We start from the raw sequence: 14,587 nt of genomic DNA, 5'->3' as shown, positions 1-14,587 counted from the left end.
TTTGAGAAACATACTTGTGTCAGAGGAGACCCGTCTACCCACCGGAGGCAGCAGGCTGCAGAACTCACAGCTGGGCACAATGGTTCCAGAGGATGAGATTGGATCACCAGCCTCAGTCTCCTAAAAGAGACCTCAGCTGGAGCAGAGTCCTCTCTGTTTCCTCCAGGACAAAGCAGTCTCCTCCCTGGTGACCTGTGGACCTCACTGTGAGTCCTTCTTGGGAGATTCTGGAGAGAACATCCCAGCTCTTTGTGCTAATGTGAGCCTTCATTCTTTGGAGTCCCCGGGATCACACCCTGGACTCAATACATACTAGGTAAGTCCCCAAGCATTGAGTCACAGTCACAGAGCTGCCGACCTATTGTCTATGTGTCTGGATGGCCCACAGAAAGAGAAACATGGTTATGCTATCTGGATGCAGCCTTTTGAGTCCTTATGTATACTTTGGCATTAAAGCACTTTTTTTTAAAAAATAGGTAGTTAAATAAAAACATAGTTTTTCCTTGTTTGCAAGGTGGATTTGCTTTGAAGACATAGATGAGAGCTTCATCAGAGGGTGAACTTATTTCTGAGGCAGAAGCTAATTATTATGACCACTACTAAACAGTATTCTGTTACTGAATATTTGCAATGTTTATAGAATTGTGGCAAATTAAAGTAACAATTGTCAGTTAAAAATGGTAAGTTTTTTTTTTTTTTTAAAGTCTAGCCATATGCATAGATGAGGTTAGGCTGCCTGGAGACGTGATCTAGAGGAGGTGGCCACTGAGGACACAACCTTCCCCCTCATAAGAGTGGGAGGTTCCCCGCCCCTGGAAACACTGCCTTTCCAGCTACTCCTGGTTCCTCCCAGACCCACTTACCTATTGTCCTGCACCTACAGTGTCGGGGAGGTGAGACAAGGTGACAGAGATCAGGCTCTTTCTATAAGACCTTCTATGGTCATAAGCATGAGTGTGTAAATGTGCAGCACACCCACAGTCACGCAAGCATGGGCATGCACACTCACACCCATAAACTCAGAGAGATTCAGTGGTACATCCATGGACAAGTCTAGCAGTATTACTTCCCAACTCTTAAAGGTACATGGCCTCGAATGCCCACCCACTCAGCTCTTTAAGGGCCTCAGGGCCCATTCATCCCAGGCTGCACTCCCCCTCTCCTGGCTCACCTGTCACCCATACAGCTTTCTCTGTCCCCTTCTCAAGCCAACCACTTCCCCCACTTCCTCCAGCCCTTCCCCCAGGAGGCTACGGAAGAAGAAGGAGGGTGCTTTGTGGAGCAATACCTTCCCTCTGCACAGAACCAGACACAGGGTGGCCTTTTGTCCCCAAGCTGTGCTGTTGCATGGCCTCTTAACTTTGACAATGCAGGTCATACTACAGAAGAGACCCAAATCAAAGGCTGGAGACCCGAAGGGACAGCAAGTAGGGTGGAGAGCTGGGGGAGCACCCAGGGGAACAGGATTGGCTTCCCTTTCTCCTCCCGCACCCACACCACCATCAAAGCAAGGAAGGACATAAATACCCCAAAGCCAGAGATGCCGGCCACCTATGACGACATCCATCGATGAGATGGAGGAGGCTGCTTCTAGGCGACTGCTCCTGTGGAAGGAGTGCAGAGGTTAGAGTTCAGTCCTCTTGCCCACCATCACCAGTCTCCCCAGTTTTTTCCCTTGGCTCCCCAATTCAATCCTCAGGGCTCAAGGCTGCCCAGCTAGGCCAACAAAGGATTGGGCAGTTCCAGGTCTCTCCGCTCCTTTCTGCTGGGTGACTCTGACCTCACTGCCTTATCCTCACCTCCGCTCCTCCACAGCCCCACCCCAGACCTTCAGGCCCAGTGCCTGCCCGGGAGGTGAGCCCGCTTGGAGGGGCTCTCTGACAGCAACCCAAAGCTCATCACCCTCTCCTCACCGACTTCTGCCAGTCTTGGGCTATCACAGTGGGTGGAATGAAGGACCTGGGCTAGGGATCTATTTCTGTCTACACTATGAACTGTAAACTGCTGTGTGCATTCAAGACATTCTCAGTCATAGCTAGGCCTGCTGGTGCACACCTGTAATCCCAGCACTCAATAAACTGAGGCAAGAGAATCCAAAAAGTTCAACACCTTATCTGAAAAAATAATAATGAAACAAGATCTTTACAATCATATTATCTCCCTTTCCCTGCCCATCTCTGCCTTCAAATCCTTGAATCTCTCAGGATCCAGAAAGACATGCCATGAACGTCAGTTTTCTTCTTTTCATGTACACAAAAGGCATGGATACAAAGCAATGCTTATTATTTAATGCTCGGTGCGTTACTCCATACATATTTCACAGTGTTTTTCCAGTTCTTTACATTCAGATTACATTAGGGTTTAGGGAACAGCAAAGGGAACTCCTAAAACACTCAGATGCAATTCCACACTAATTCTTTTCTTTTCTTTCTTTCTTTCTTTCTTTTTTAAGTCAGGAAGGAATCTAAATGCTGAAGAATTTGAAAGGGGAAAAAAGGCACTAGGGAGTAGGAAAGAGCCTTAAACCCAAGCCGGCTTTCTAGGAGTGTTCTGCATGCCTCTTTCCTACTTCCCTTACTCAACTGACCCAGCTCAGCTGTACCAGCTCAGAGTCTTTGAGGGGGAAGGTCTCAGTCTGAAACTGTTATCCAAGAGTGCCCTCCTCCCTGTGAGAAGACAGGTAAGGGCAGGTGGCTCCTCTGATCGATTCAAAGAAGAGTTCAGCAGTCCCTGTCTTTACCCATTGCTTCCCAGTCACCCCACCCCAGGCTCACACAGTGCTCACACAGGGCAACATAAGAAGCCAACCCAGTGTACACAGAACGTGTGTGTGTGTGTGTGTGTGTGTGTGTGTGTGTGTGTGTGTGTGTGTGTGTCACAGCTGATGGCCTCTCCTCTCCTAGCCTCTGGGGCACCAGGATCGCTCTTTTCTGTTCTAATCTCTACTGCTCCGCAGGATTCCAGACTGTGTGTCAAAAAACACCGAGTCGGGGGACTGAGGGCAGGAGAGTGGGGGGCCCTCTTCCTTGCATCCTGGGCCTCTTAAAAAAAATTAAAAACAAAAACCAAAATCCACTCCAAGACAGAACAGCTCTATTAGGTAAATGTGAAGAAAGGGGAGAGAGAGAGAGAGAGAGAGAGAGAGAGAGAGAGAGAGAGAGAGAGAGAGAGAGAGAGAGGAGAGAACGCTCCCCCAGCCCCGTATCTGCCCCTCACTCTCGTTCCACTCATGGGAACAGGGTGAAGAAGAATGAAATGAATATAAATTCTGTAAAACGGTTTTGGGTTTTTTCCGATTCTGGCTTCCACCTTCCTAGAAACATGGCACCTTTCCTCTCACCCCAAAGTCCCACCAGACTTGTTTTCCCTAAAACCCAGTCTCTGGGACAGACCAGAATAAGGCAGAGCAGGGAAGAGGACCGATCAGGAGTCCAGATTCTGAGCGGTTTCCCTCTTCCCTGTCCCCTCCACTCTCCTCCCTGCCTCTCCTCTGCTGCATTAAGATGTTGGCCATGTCTAGGGGAGTGAAGGGAGGGGCGGATTAATAGGATCAGTAGCATGGTGACCCTCCCCACCCTCCCACCCCCAATCTCATTGACTAATTTACTGAACTCTGGACTGGCAGGGACTGGGTAGGGAGATAGATCAGGGGCCTCTGGCCTGGGGCAGAGCCCTTGCTTCCAGCTCCCGGATGGATGCCCTGGATGCCCGGGAAGCAGGGGTGAAAACCCGTGGGCAAGAGTCCAGTTCCACACACACCTCCTTGTCGCCTGCCTCCTTTTTATGAACCCTCCTAAATCTTTACCAGCTTTCCTTTCTGTGATTGTGGCACCGGCCTCCATTAGCCGGGAGGAAGTCTAGGTTTGAATGCCTGGACTCGTTTTCTAGGGTATCGCTCCCCAACCCCAGCCCGGATGCCTGCCAGGGTTAGGACCCTCCCTGGGCCCAGTGGCTACTTACCTTGCCTCTGTGAGGCGAAGAGGCGAGGCTGGCCTGTGGCTGCGCCGCCGCCACCGCGGGTCTCTCCCGGCTCTTCTTCTCTTGTGGAGTGGAGGATGCGACTTGGGTACCGCTGACGCTGACGTAGCATCTCCTATCCATTCAGGAATTTCGTTTGCTTCTTTCTTTCTCTTGCTGCTCTCCCTGGAAAGCCAGGAAAAAAGGGGGGATGCTGCCCCTATCTGAACCATGACCACCACCAATATAACAGCCTGCCCACCAGAGCCGCCGCCGCCTCCTTCCTTCTCAAGCGTGTGTGTGTGTGTGTGTGTGTGTGTGTGTGTGTGTGTGTGTCTTTGTCATCTCTGCTTTCTGCTGCCTTTTCTAACCAGACGCAGGAAGAAGGGGCCAAGGGACACTATTGTTTCTCCAGGCCACCCTTGTCCCCAAGGAAGCAAGGAAAAGAGAATGAATGACAGAAGTACCCTTGTCCCTGTCCCCAGGCATCTTTGAGTTTTAATTCACTTTTGAACTTAAGGCTCTGATTGGATGTGTGCGGGGCGTGTGGAGAGTGGAACTGGCGGGGACTCAGAGAAGACACCCTCTGCCGCCGTTCGAGGTTGGGATCCTTAGTCCCTCCTCCCCCAAACTCCTCCAGCCAGCTAGCCCCAACAACTGGATTAACCACAGATTTAGATCTTGGTTGTGAAGGACTAACTGGCCACTGGAAGATAAAGCTGAGAACTGGACTGGTGACAGGGGCCACCAGCTCGCGGATGTCTAGACAGGAGGGGTGGGGCCAAAGTGGGAGATAAATTATCTTGTTCATAGAGGATGAGAACGATTTGGAGGTCGGTTTCCAGGGTTAGGATTTAATATTTGGTGGAAGGTGAGGCCCCCAACGGTACAATGGTCGGGGTTCTTTTCTTTCACCCCCCACTCCCAGCCCCTCCCCCTCCCCCTCCCACCCTTCCTGGCCTGCATGGGAACTCAGTCTGAGCTCCGAGTGACAGACAGCAGGCTGCATGCTAATGAAGTTTGTCTCAAGTTCATTGTCAAAGCCCCCCCTCCCCGTGGCCCCTTCCCTTCTCTCTCAAACACAAATCTCCCTCCAACTTTTGTCCCACAGATCTGGAGGCCACTTGAGTCTCTGCTGGCTGGCTCCCCTCTCTCACCCTCCCCCACGGCTGGCTTTCAGTCTCTCCCTTCTCCCCACTACTTTCCTCAAATGGGGAGTGTGTGAGGGGGCTTTCTTCTCCCAGCCTTCCCAGACACCTCTGGCCCAGGCATCCCTAAGCCCCAAGGAGGGATTCTGGGGGTTGAAGTGTCAGAGTCTTCTGACTGTGGCCCTTCCCCATTCCCTAGTAAAGAGCTGCCCCCCCTTCCAAGTCTCCTATCCCCCAACTCCCAGCCCTGTCTGGACCCAGTCTCCCCATTCCAGCCCAGCTGCCCCTCCCCCACCCCTCCCATTATGATTATTTCACTCTCCCTTGATTACATCTGCTTCACTAGCTCAGAAATAAAGATCCTTTGAGACTAATTTTGCACCCCCATCCCTCCCCTCCCCTTCCTCCAGCCCAGGCTCCCGTTAGCTCCTTTCTCACCGGCTGGAAGACATTGAGTTCCTTGTCTAGGGAGCTGGGGGGTTGATAGGAGGGGTGCCAATGGAATGGGGGGGGTCTCTCCAACTCCAGGAGGACGTGTCCAGCAATCCAAACCTGTCCTTCTTTTGTTCCTACAATCTCTTCATACTGTCGCCACCCTCTGAAGCTTGCCTTCCCTCAGTAACCAGGGTCTAGGGAAGGAAGGGGAGGACCCTACACTCACCCCACCCTCGATTCCGGGAGAGAAAAGGGGAAAATTTTAAATCCCCCCTCATTAGCCAGAAAGGAAGCAAAAGGGGATAATTATAATTAAAAGCAGACAGCTGTGGATCCGTCTTTTATGTTGCTCCAAGCCTCCGCCCCATTTCTTCCATCACCCAGAAATCTGCCCTCTGTGTATCCTGGTCCGGCTCCTGCTGGAGTGGGGCTCACACTGGGGGAGACAGGCATAGGACTAGGCCGGTTCACTTCCTCTCCCCATGACACTTTCTGGAAAAATCTTATTAGGCCCAGGAAATACTGTCTCCCGCTTCCTGGCTCATAATCTGTACCTCGAAAGGTGGATCTAGGGGAGGTGGGGGCATTCGGATGAGAATAACTAATTCAATAGCGTGGGGAAATCTTTGCTTTTCCTAAAAATAACCACCATATTCATAATGGCATTAATACTAAGAATGAACTATAACTCAGAACGTTTCCTCATTCCTCCTTGCTTGGAATTGCCTCAAAGCCAGAGGAGAGCGCCTAATAACAAAGAAGGCTTGTGGGCTAGAGTACAGACACACAGATACATATGTATGCCTGATCAGTTTGGGGGTGGAGCTGCAAGGCCTATCTCTGCTATCATATGTATTTATAGATCTTGAGCTTAAGCCAGAACAGCAGGGTAATTGTAGCATCATTAGCATATATGCAAATCAGGCAACCTATATACACTGAATGGAGGCAAATTATTATTTATTCTCTTCCCTTTCTCCTTCCCTGGTATAAGCTCTGGTTCCTCTTGTAGCTGCACACCAGCAATTGCCTGACATTGTAAGAGGGAACTGTAGCCTTGGGGGGGGGGGCTGAGGTGGGGGAGACAAGGAAAACGCAAAAATGATGAAAGCCAGCAAGAAGGTTTTACCCATTTTACTTACTTGGGAGGAGCAGGGAGAGAATCGGTATGGAGACTGAATGAACAAAGCGGGTGAGGTAGTAGGAAGAGATAGGCCCTCAAGACAGGGACAGCCTTAAGACAAATATAGACCTGTTCATAGGGAGTGAGGAGCCAGGCACAGGGAATCAATCTTTTTTGGATCTATGTATCTGGGCTGAGCTGGGGGGTAGACCTCCACACTCACTGCAGGCCTGGAGACCCAGCCTCCAGAGCCACCCCTTATCAAACCCTTTCCCCTAGTAAGTGGCCAAGACCCCCAAGCAGCAACTCTGCTGGATTTATTCATTGTCATCAACACATGCATACAAACAGGACCAAGGCTGATCTGAGAGCCTTTCTTACCAGCGCTGGGGTGGAGAGCTCTCTTTGCTTCCGTGAAAGCTTCAGCCTGGGCTCTCTGAGATCAGCCCCTGGTTCATATTCCATCCCCCTATTCCTCGGACTTCACACCACCCAGAACGAGAGAGAGAGAGGCTGGACAGTTCCAGGTTTTATTGATTTCCCTGTCTGTTATTTCTAGGACTCGCTGGGCTGGATCGGACTTGTCTTCCTCTGCCTTGCAGGCAGGATGCTGCTGGCCTTGGATGGCTGTGGAGCACCCAAGAGTGGTATCAAACCCATTTCCACCCTGCTCAGAAGGAGCCTCTAACTCCTAAGGCAGTGTTTCTTTTTGACTGATCCCAAAAGCTCTTTAAATTTTTTTCTATTACGTTTGTTTTTTTTTATAGTGGGGGTTGCCGCTGTGCGCACGGTCAGAGGACAACTAGGAGGAGTGGGTTCTCTCCTTCCATCCCGTGGACCCCAGGAATTGAACTCAGGTCATCAGCTTGTGCAGCAAGTGCTTTGCCTCCTGTGCCCTCTCCTGCCCCCCCCAACACTCTTTTGACATCCCTAGAGGTATCTCTGTCAACCCCCCCCCTTCTCCCTTTCCTTGCCCATCCATCTGGCATCTACAGAGCCCTTGCCAATGAAGCCACACTCTACAAAGGCGACACTGGGGGCGGGGGGGCGGTCACTGAGATTAGGGAAGGGTCTGAAATGTCCCTGAGAGCAATGCATATAAATATTCAAACACGCAGGAACCAAGAAAAGGTAAAAAGGAAACAACCTCGGGGCTCCAGTCAGATGTGTGTCCAAAAAAATGAACCCGTGTTTCACACAGGGTTGTCACTCACGACTTCACAGCCACCTTAGGCATCTGTATCAGCCTTCACTCCTGCATCCAGCCGGGGTCTTTGTGGTCACGTTCAGTGGAAGAGCTGAAGTATAGGGAAAGCACGGAGAAAGAGCTGAGGAGGCAGAAGCCGGGAGAGAGGAAAACAGGAGAAACAGACACAAAATCAGGGTGGGTTACTACCTGTGGACGATGCTGGGAGGCACCACAGCGCAGCCAAGGACAGAGCAACTGCCCAGTCTGTCAGGCAGCCCTGGGGGCTGAACTTTCATTTCCACTCCACGGGAGAGACCTGGGGCAGGACCTTTACATTGGCTGTGTCCTGCCTTCGGTTCAGTCCAGAAACTGAGAGCAGATTTGCTATGTTACCAAGCATAGTCTGCACTTTCCTCACCTGGAACCACTGGGATGATGGAAGGATGCCCTCCCACACTGGCTCCATACAGGTGGGCAGCTCGCTTAGGGTCTGTACACTTTCCTACCTCTGTAGCCCTTCCACGTGAGAGTTAAACCCCAGACCTCTGGAGCTGTGTGTGCAAGAACGTCTTGCTCAGGTGTGGTCTCTCCCCCACTCCTCCCAGCAGCCGGGGTGGACACCAGGAACTGCACACTGCTGACCTTCTGCAGGACTTCTGTGGAGCAGGCGCTCCTGTTCCTATGACAGATCTGTATTTTATCCAGTGTAACCTGCAATACATCAATACATCGGCCAGGTATGTCTGGTTACCACTTTCCCTGACGCCTTGGAACGTACCTGTACCTTCGAGACCTGGAGTAAAGGCTCGCTCACACAGCCCTTCACCCTCAGAGTGTCTCCCTAAAGCAGCCCGAATGCCCTCATTCGGTAGCTTGATTATGTGTTCACTCTACAAGAATCAATGATAAACCACCATAACCACACAGTCTCCTCCATCCTGGAACAAGAGAAGCAAAGACTAGCATGCCATTTTGTTATCGGTCCCCAGAAGCTGGAGAGGCGTCTCCTGCTCTCCATCTCCCTGCCTGTGTGTCAGGACCCATACATCTGTACACACTACTTTATTCCCAGAACCATATGCGTCTCTTGTTTGCGGTCACATAAAGAGATCTCCACATGAACCCTGGTCAAGCACTGTCTCTGCGTTTGATACAGGCAGGATAGCGTCGCTCCTGGCAGGCAAAGCACAATGGCTATCCGCTGACTTTCTCGGTGCAGAGCGGGTGGGCAGACTTTTCTAGGTCTGATATTCACTCCTGAGGCTAAGCACTCCTCTGGGGTTTGGTGGCACTCTTGAGCAGTGACTCCATCCTCAACCCCAGTGCTGGCAGAGGAAAGGAGTCTGGGTGGGTGTATGTGGGTGTTCTGTCGTCCCCCCCCCGTGGTGTCACCGTGACCTCTAAGTTAGCACTGAGACTGAAACCTGCCCCTTACTGGCTGTGAGCAAGGAGGTTTACCCATGTGTGCCTTGCTTATATTCTCAGTGCGCAGCCTGTGTGCACTGACGGGGATATATGCATCATGAATGAGTGGACAGTCAGGGTCTGTGGGTACAGTTTGGGGCTTCATGGAACATGCTGATCCTGGCGTGGGGTGGTGGTGGGTGTGCAGAAAGTTGGCTTGAGTTGACTGTGGCGCTCCCAGGTAACTAGATGTAGAGGCAAGGGCTTGCGGTCCTGAAGACCCCCCCCCCACACACACACACCTCCTACCCCAGGAGTCCCAGTTTCTGCTATCTCTACCTGCCCTGCGCTAGGCCAGGCCCGAGGAAGCAGGACTAGCCTGCAGGCCTTTTCTGTGTGGCCCTCAGCGGCGCTCCCCCCACCCTGTGGTTCGGTCTTCCGGATTCAGCAAAGTCCACGCAATGGAGCAGAGCGTGGCGTGGACCGGCCTGGATGTACTAGGTGCTCTGAGGGGGAAGAGTAAAGTGTGGGACCACTGAGCGCCGCCGGCGCGCGGGTAGGTGTGGGAGGTTGTCCCTCGTTGACCCGCTCTCCCTTACCACTCAGAGAAGATGCTGCGGTATGGAGGTCTCCGTGAGAGTCTTGTCCCTGAAGTGGGGAGGAGAGAAAATCAAGGAGTCCGGACTTGGATGAGAGAGATGGGGGGGGGGGGGAGTGCACCTGGAAACAGATTTAAAAAAAAAAAAAAAAAACAGAACATCTACTTGGAAAGAAATAAAACATTAAGACAAAAGAGATAGTAATGCCAAATGAAGCAAGAAAGACGACCAAAGACACGTTCGGGTTAGAATTCTATGCGGGAAGCCGGGCTGGGCGGGGCGGAGGGGGCGGACGACGCACCTGCCCTGGAAGGGCCTCGACGGGGCGGCGGCGGCGGCGGAAGCGGGAGCCGGAGTCTGGCTGCTCGCTCGCCGCACCCCAGACCTCGCTCGGACGAAGAGCCGAGCGCCAGGGGCCGCCCCAGCCCAGGGCGCCGTGGAGCGCCGTGGAGCGCGGTGGAGGACGGCCGGAGGCTCGAACCCTGGCCGAGTCGCCGAGCCCGCGCCAGTGGCGCCCCGCGGTGTCCGGTGCCCGGGTTGTGACCCAGAGGCTTGGCCCCGGAGAAGGACGTGGAGCCGGGACCCCGGCCGCTCCCCGATTCGTCCCTAGCGGCCCGGTTCTCCGGGACGCTGCGCTCCCCGCGGCGGGCGGGTCCCGCTCGCTTCCCAAGGCTAGGCTGGGCGAGCTTGCACCGGGTCTGGAGGCGCAGACGGCGTCCTGGGCCCCGCACCCTAGCAACCGGGACTCTAAGGCTGGCTCAGTTCCTCCTCCCCGAAACCTGAGCAACGCCCCGGGCCCTCCAGGTCTGTCCTGCTGGGCGAGAGGGCCGCCGCCGCCGCCGCGAGCTCGTGGCCACTTTCCCGGACTCTGGTCTGAGGTCCCCGCAGCCCTTCCTGTAAGAAGGGGATGAGTACCTGGGACAGTTCGCCTAAGACCAAGCCTGAGCTGATGGGTCAGCGGACCTGTCCCCAGAAAGTTCTGGACCTCATCAAAACGAGGGATGTTCGCGCGAGTGGGTGTGGGCCACTCCCTAGCTTCTGCTGGGGATCCAGAGAACCCGCAGGGGGCCGGGCCGGGGCGACTGGCCGCGTGGGGCCGGGGCAGGTGGGAAGGACACCGACTGCCGCGCAGTCCGGCTCACAATCTCTTCCTAAACTTGACGAAACGGTGGAGGAAAGCGGCTTCCCGGGGTGGCGGGTGACAGGGTGGCGGTGGCTTGTACCTGGGCTAGGCTCTTCTCACCAGCTCAGGAGGGTAGCGTGGCTTTTCCGTTTGGGGTGGCGTTTAGGGTTGGGCCGATGACTGTCCTTCCTCTCTGCCTGTACCCCCGCTTCTGAATCCCGTCAATTTCTCTCAAATAAACAGATACATGGCATATTGTCGCTTTTCAAAAAAAAAAAAAAAATGGCATAAAACAATTCACGGTACATTGAAATAGCCTGACATAAAACGCCATCAGATTCCTCTCAGGGCCTCTGCCCGAGGCATCTTTTAGAGTTGACACTCTCTGAGACGTTGGGATTTTTTTCTTCTGCACGGCAGCAGTACAGAGGACCAGACTGACATGCCTTCTGCTTGGAACTGAATTTGTACTGCCTTTCTACCTTTACCACCAGGAGCAGCATTATTATTTCGAGAGAGTTTTGCTTGTTGCCCTGGCTAGCCTTGAACTCACAGAAACCCTTCTGGCTTAATAATTTGTATTTTGTTTCTTCTTTCCTTTGGGTGTGGGGTGGGTCTTGAACCTATGGCCTTGTGCACAGTAGGCAAGAACTCTCTCATGGGGCTATATCCTTTTATTTGTGAATTTATTCTAGGAGACTTGTGAACATGGCACATATTTTGATTTGTGTTTTGTTTTTTTCTTTTTGTGTTTTTTGTTTGCTTGTTTGTTTGTGATAATGCCCATATAGCCTGGGCTGGCCTCCAACTCCTTATATAGTCAAGGTTAGCCTTGAACTGCTCATCCTCCTGCCGTCCAAGTGCTGGGGTGACATGCATCGGGCACTATGTTTATTTAGCTCTATGCTTTAGTTTTTTTGTTTGCTTGCTTCTGTTTTTTGTCTTTTTTGTTTGCTTTTTTTTTTTTTGTTTGTTTGTTTGTTTTGTAGCCCTGGCTGCCCTGGAACTCACTTTGTAGACCAGGCTGGCCTCAAACTCAGAGATCTGCCTGCCTCTGGCTCCCAAGTGCTGGAATCAAAGGCGTGCACCACCACTGCCCAGCATGCTTTAGTTTTTAATAGTCAAAGTAAAATCTGTAAGTGCAATTCAGTTCACTCAGATACCTATCCAGAGACAGATGCAACAATAAATTGGGATGTGTAGGCCAGGCATGGTGGTGTAAGCCTGTAATTCCGCACTGGGGAGACAGAGACAGGAAGATAACTCATAAATTTGATGACAGCCTGGTCTATATAGCAAGTTCCAGGCTAGCCAGAAGGACACAGAGAGACCTTGTCTTAAACAAAACAAAACAAAACAAATGTTTGGAAAATGACTTACAATGCTAAAATAGATAAACAAGATGTTCAGGAAAGGGAGAGTTTGGACTTGCTTATCAGCATGAGTAGGTTTTACAGCACAGTGTTGTAATAATGGGGGGGAGTGCTAAAATAGAAGAGACAAATAACACCTTCCACTTGTACAGACTAGAACAGGTGGACTGGACAGAGGTGTGGCTCACAGCACGTTTCTGTATTAGGAAGACAGGGAGTCAAATAAAAGGCCAGGGAGAGCACAAGAGAGAACAGGAGGAAGATGAGAGGATGGAGACACAGGAAAGCCATGAGTGTGGAGGCGGGTTCAGCCCTCCTGCTAACCCTATGACCTCAGGTAAATCACCCGCCCCCATCTCCAGCCATTCCAGTGCCTCCTCATTCAGCACCAGGCCTGAAATCCTGTACATCCAGCTTTCTGTATAAACTGCAAGAAGTCAGTTGAAATGGGGTCCACAGACAACCTCCATCAGCACCCACAATCTCACCATGCCTGGTGTCTGGAGAGAGCTCCACTTGGCGGGACCTCAATAAGGAGGGGAGCCCTCGCAGGCTAGGGCAGTTTGCTATGCCTTTCCTGCCCCTTCCAGTTTCTCAGTCCCATGTCCCCACAGTGGATGCCTTCCATGGGGTCTGCTGTAACAACCCTTAAGTGTGGAAGAGGAGATGGGCCTGAGCTATAGCTTTGAGAATGCTGGGGAGGACATGGATGGAGATCTTGAGGCGGACAGACTTTGAACTCTTGGAGTTTTCTTTCCTTCCCAGGCTAGAGATTCAGTGACATTATCTTTGCCACCCCCACCCCACTGCCATACCCCGGGTTAGGAGGGTCCGAGGACACATGCCGAAGAAAAGGGAGGCCAGGGTCTGGGGTCCTTTCTGTCTCCAAGGAAGAGAGTCTAAAGAGCTCCCCCCAAGCTCTCCAGAGCGGGATTCCATCGCTCCCAGAGGGGTCCATTCTAACAAGGTGCCCCTCGGCCTGCCCCTCCCTCCCCAGGAGCTGAAGCCGCCAAAGGTTCTGGAATATAATGGATCATTTTCCAATTTACCAGGGTCTTAGAGATTACGCCGCTAATCCCATCAAAGACCATCTGCTTACATTGTCCCTCCTGAGCCAAAATAAATAGACCCTTTACTCCCTCCACTTCAGCCCTCTGGGGTATTTGTACCAAGAGAATGGCCAAGGCCCACCCCATCCTCCCCACCCCCTCCCAACTGAGCCCTGGACAGAAAGGCAGAAAACAAACTTAGCTTGTCTGAGGTGTGAAAGGTCACTCAGGCTCCTGACCTGCCTTCTTCCCAGAGAGCCTTCCCTGATGGGAATAGGGAGAGGGGCGGGCCGGAGCTCTAGGGGTCTCTGGGGATCAGCCCCCTGTGGAGGTGTGGGACAGGCTATTCAGTCCCCCACCGTCCCGCTGTCTTTGCCTTGAGGCTACCTTAGCCCAGGCCAATTCTGGTCTCTTTCTAGTTATTTTACATTTTCCCCACCTGAGTCTACTGGGACATAATTACTGAAATCTGGCTTTCATCTGTCCCTTGGCAAAATTATGGGGAAAGGGGCACAAAAATCCAATAAACACTAATATGTTTTTAATCTCCATGCATTTATTCTGAGGGCTATTCCTGCTTGCTCAGCCACGGGTTAGTACCCTTGTCTAGAAGGACTTGGTAAACCAGAGGGGAGCTTAGGACACATCTCTTCAGTCTCCTTCCTGACAGTACACACGGACAGACAGCAAGGTGCCGGGGAGATGGATACGTAGGTGTGCTGGCTAGTTTTGTGCCAACTTGACACAATCTAGAATCTTCAGAGAGGAGGGAGTCTCAGTAGAGAAAATGTCCCTGTAAGATTGGGCTGTAGGCAGAACTGTAGGGCATTTTCCCAATTAGTGATGATGGGGCATGGCCCAGCCCACTGTGGGTGGTGCCATCCCTGGGCTGGTGGTCCTGGGTTCTATAAGAAAGCAGGCTGAGCAAACCAGTGGGAGCAAGTCAGTAAGCAGCACCCCTCCGTGGCCTCTGCATCAGCTCCTGCCTCCAGGTTCCTGTCCTGTTTGAGTTCCTGTCCTGACGTCCTTCAGTGATGAGCAGTGATGTGGAAGTGTAGACAGATCAACCCTCTCTTCCCCAGCCTGCTTTTGTCACGGTGTTTCATCCCAGCAACAGGAACCAGGAACCCAATCTAAGGAGGCAGAGTGCTCGCTGCAGGAGCCCAAGGCACTGAGCTCGGATCCCC

The 14,587-nt window shown here is 52.3% G+C and overlaps 1 protein-coding gene across 1 annotated transcript in view; it reads right to left on the bottom strand.

The window, feature by feature from the left end:
• The window catches only part of LOC114683339 (decreased expression in renal and prostate cancer protein-like), a 31,345-nt gene extending 18,151 nt beyond the window's left edge, over nt 1-13,194 (bottom strand). The window contains exons 1-6 of the mRNA XM_028857617.2: nt 13,167-13,194; nt 12,676-12,778; nt 10,157-10,976; nt 7,045-9,904; nt 3,961-4,143; nt 1,528-1,604 (exon numbers count right to left, since the gene is read on the bottom strand). Coding sequence (XP_028713450.1) covers nt 9,701-9,904; nt 10,157-10,976; nt 12,676-12,778; nt 13,167-13,194 — 1,155 coding nt within the window. The 3' untranslated portion in view covers nt 1,528-1,604; nt 3,961-4,143; nt 7,045-9,700. The remainder of the gene's footprint in view (nt 1-1,527; nt 1,605-3,960; nt 4,144-7,044; nt 9,905-10,156; nt 10,977-12,675; nt 12,779-13,166) is intronic.
• Between the last annotated feature and the right edge of the window lie 1,393 nt (nt 13,195-14,587).

Source organism: Peromyscus leucopus, chromosome 6 (genome assembly GCF_004664715.2).
Source record: "Peromyscus leucopus breed LL Stock chromosome 6, UCI_PerLeu_2.1, whole genome shotgun sequence".
NCBI lineage: Eukaryota > Metazoa > Chordata > Mammalia > Rodentia > Cricetidae > Peromyscus > Peromyscus leucopus.
This window is presented reverse-complemented; position numbering and strand designations above follow the sequence as displayed.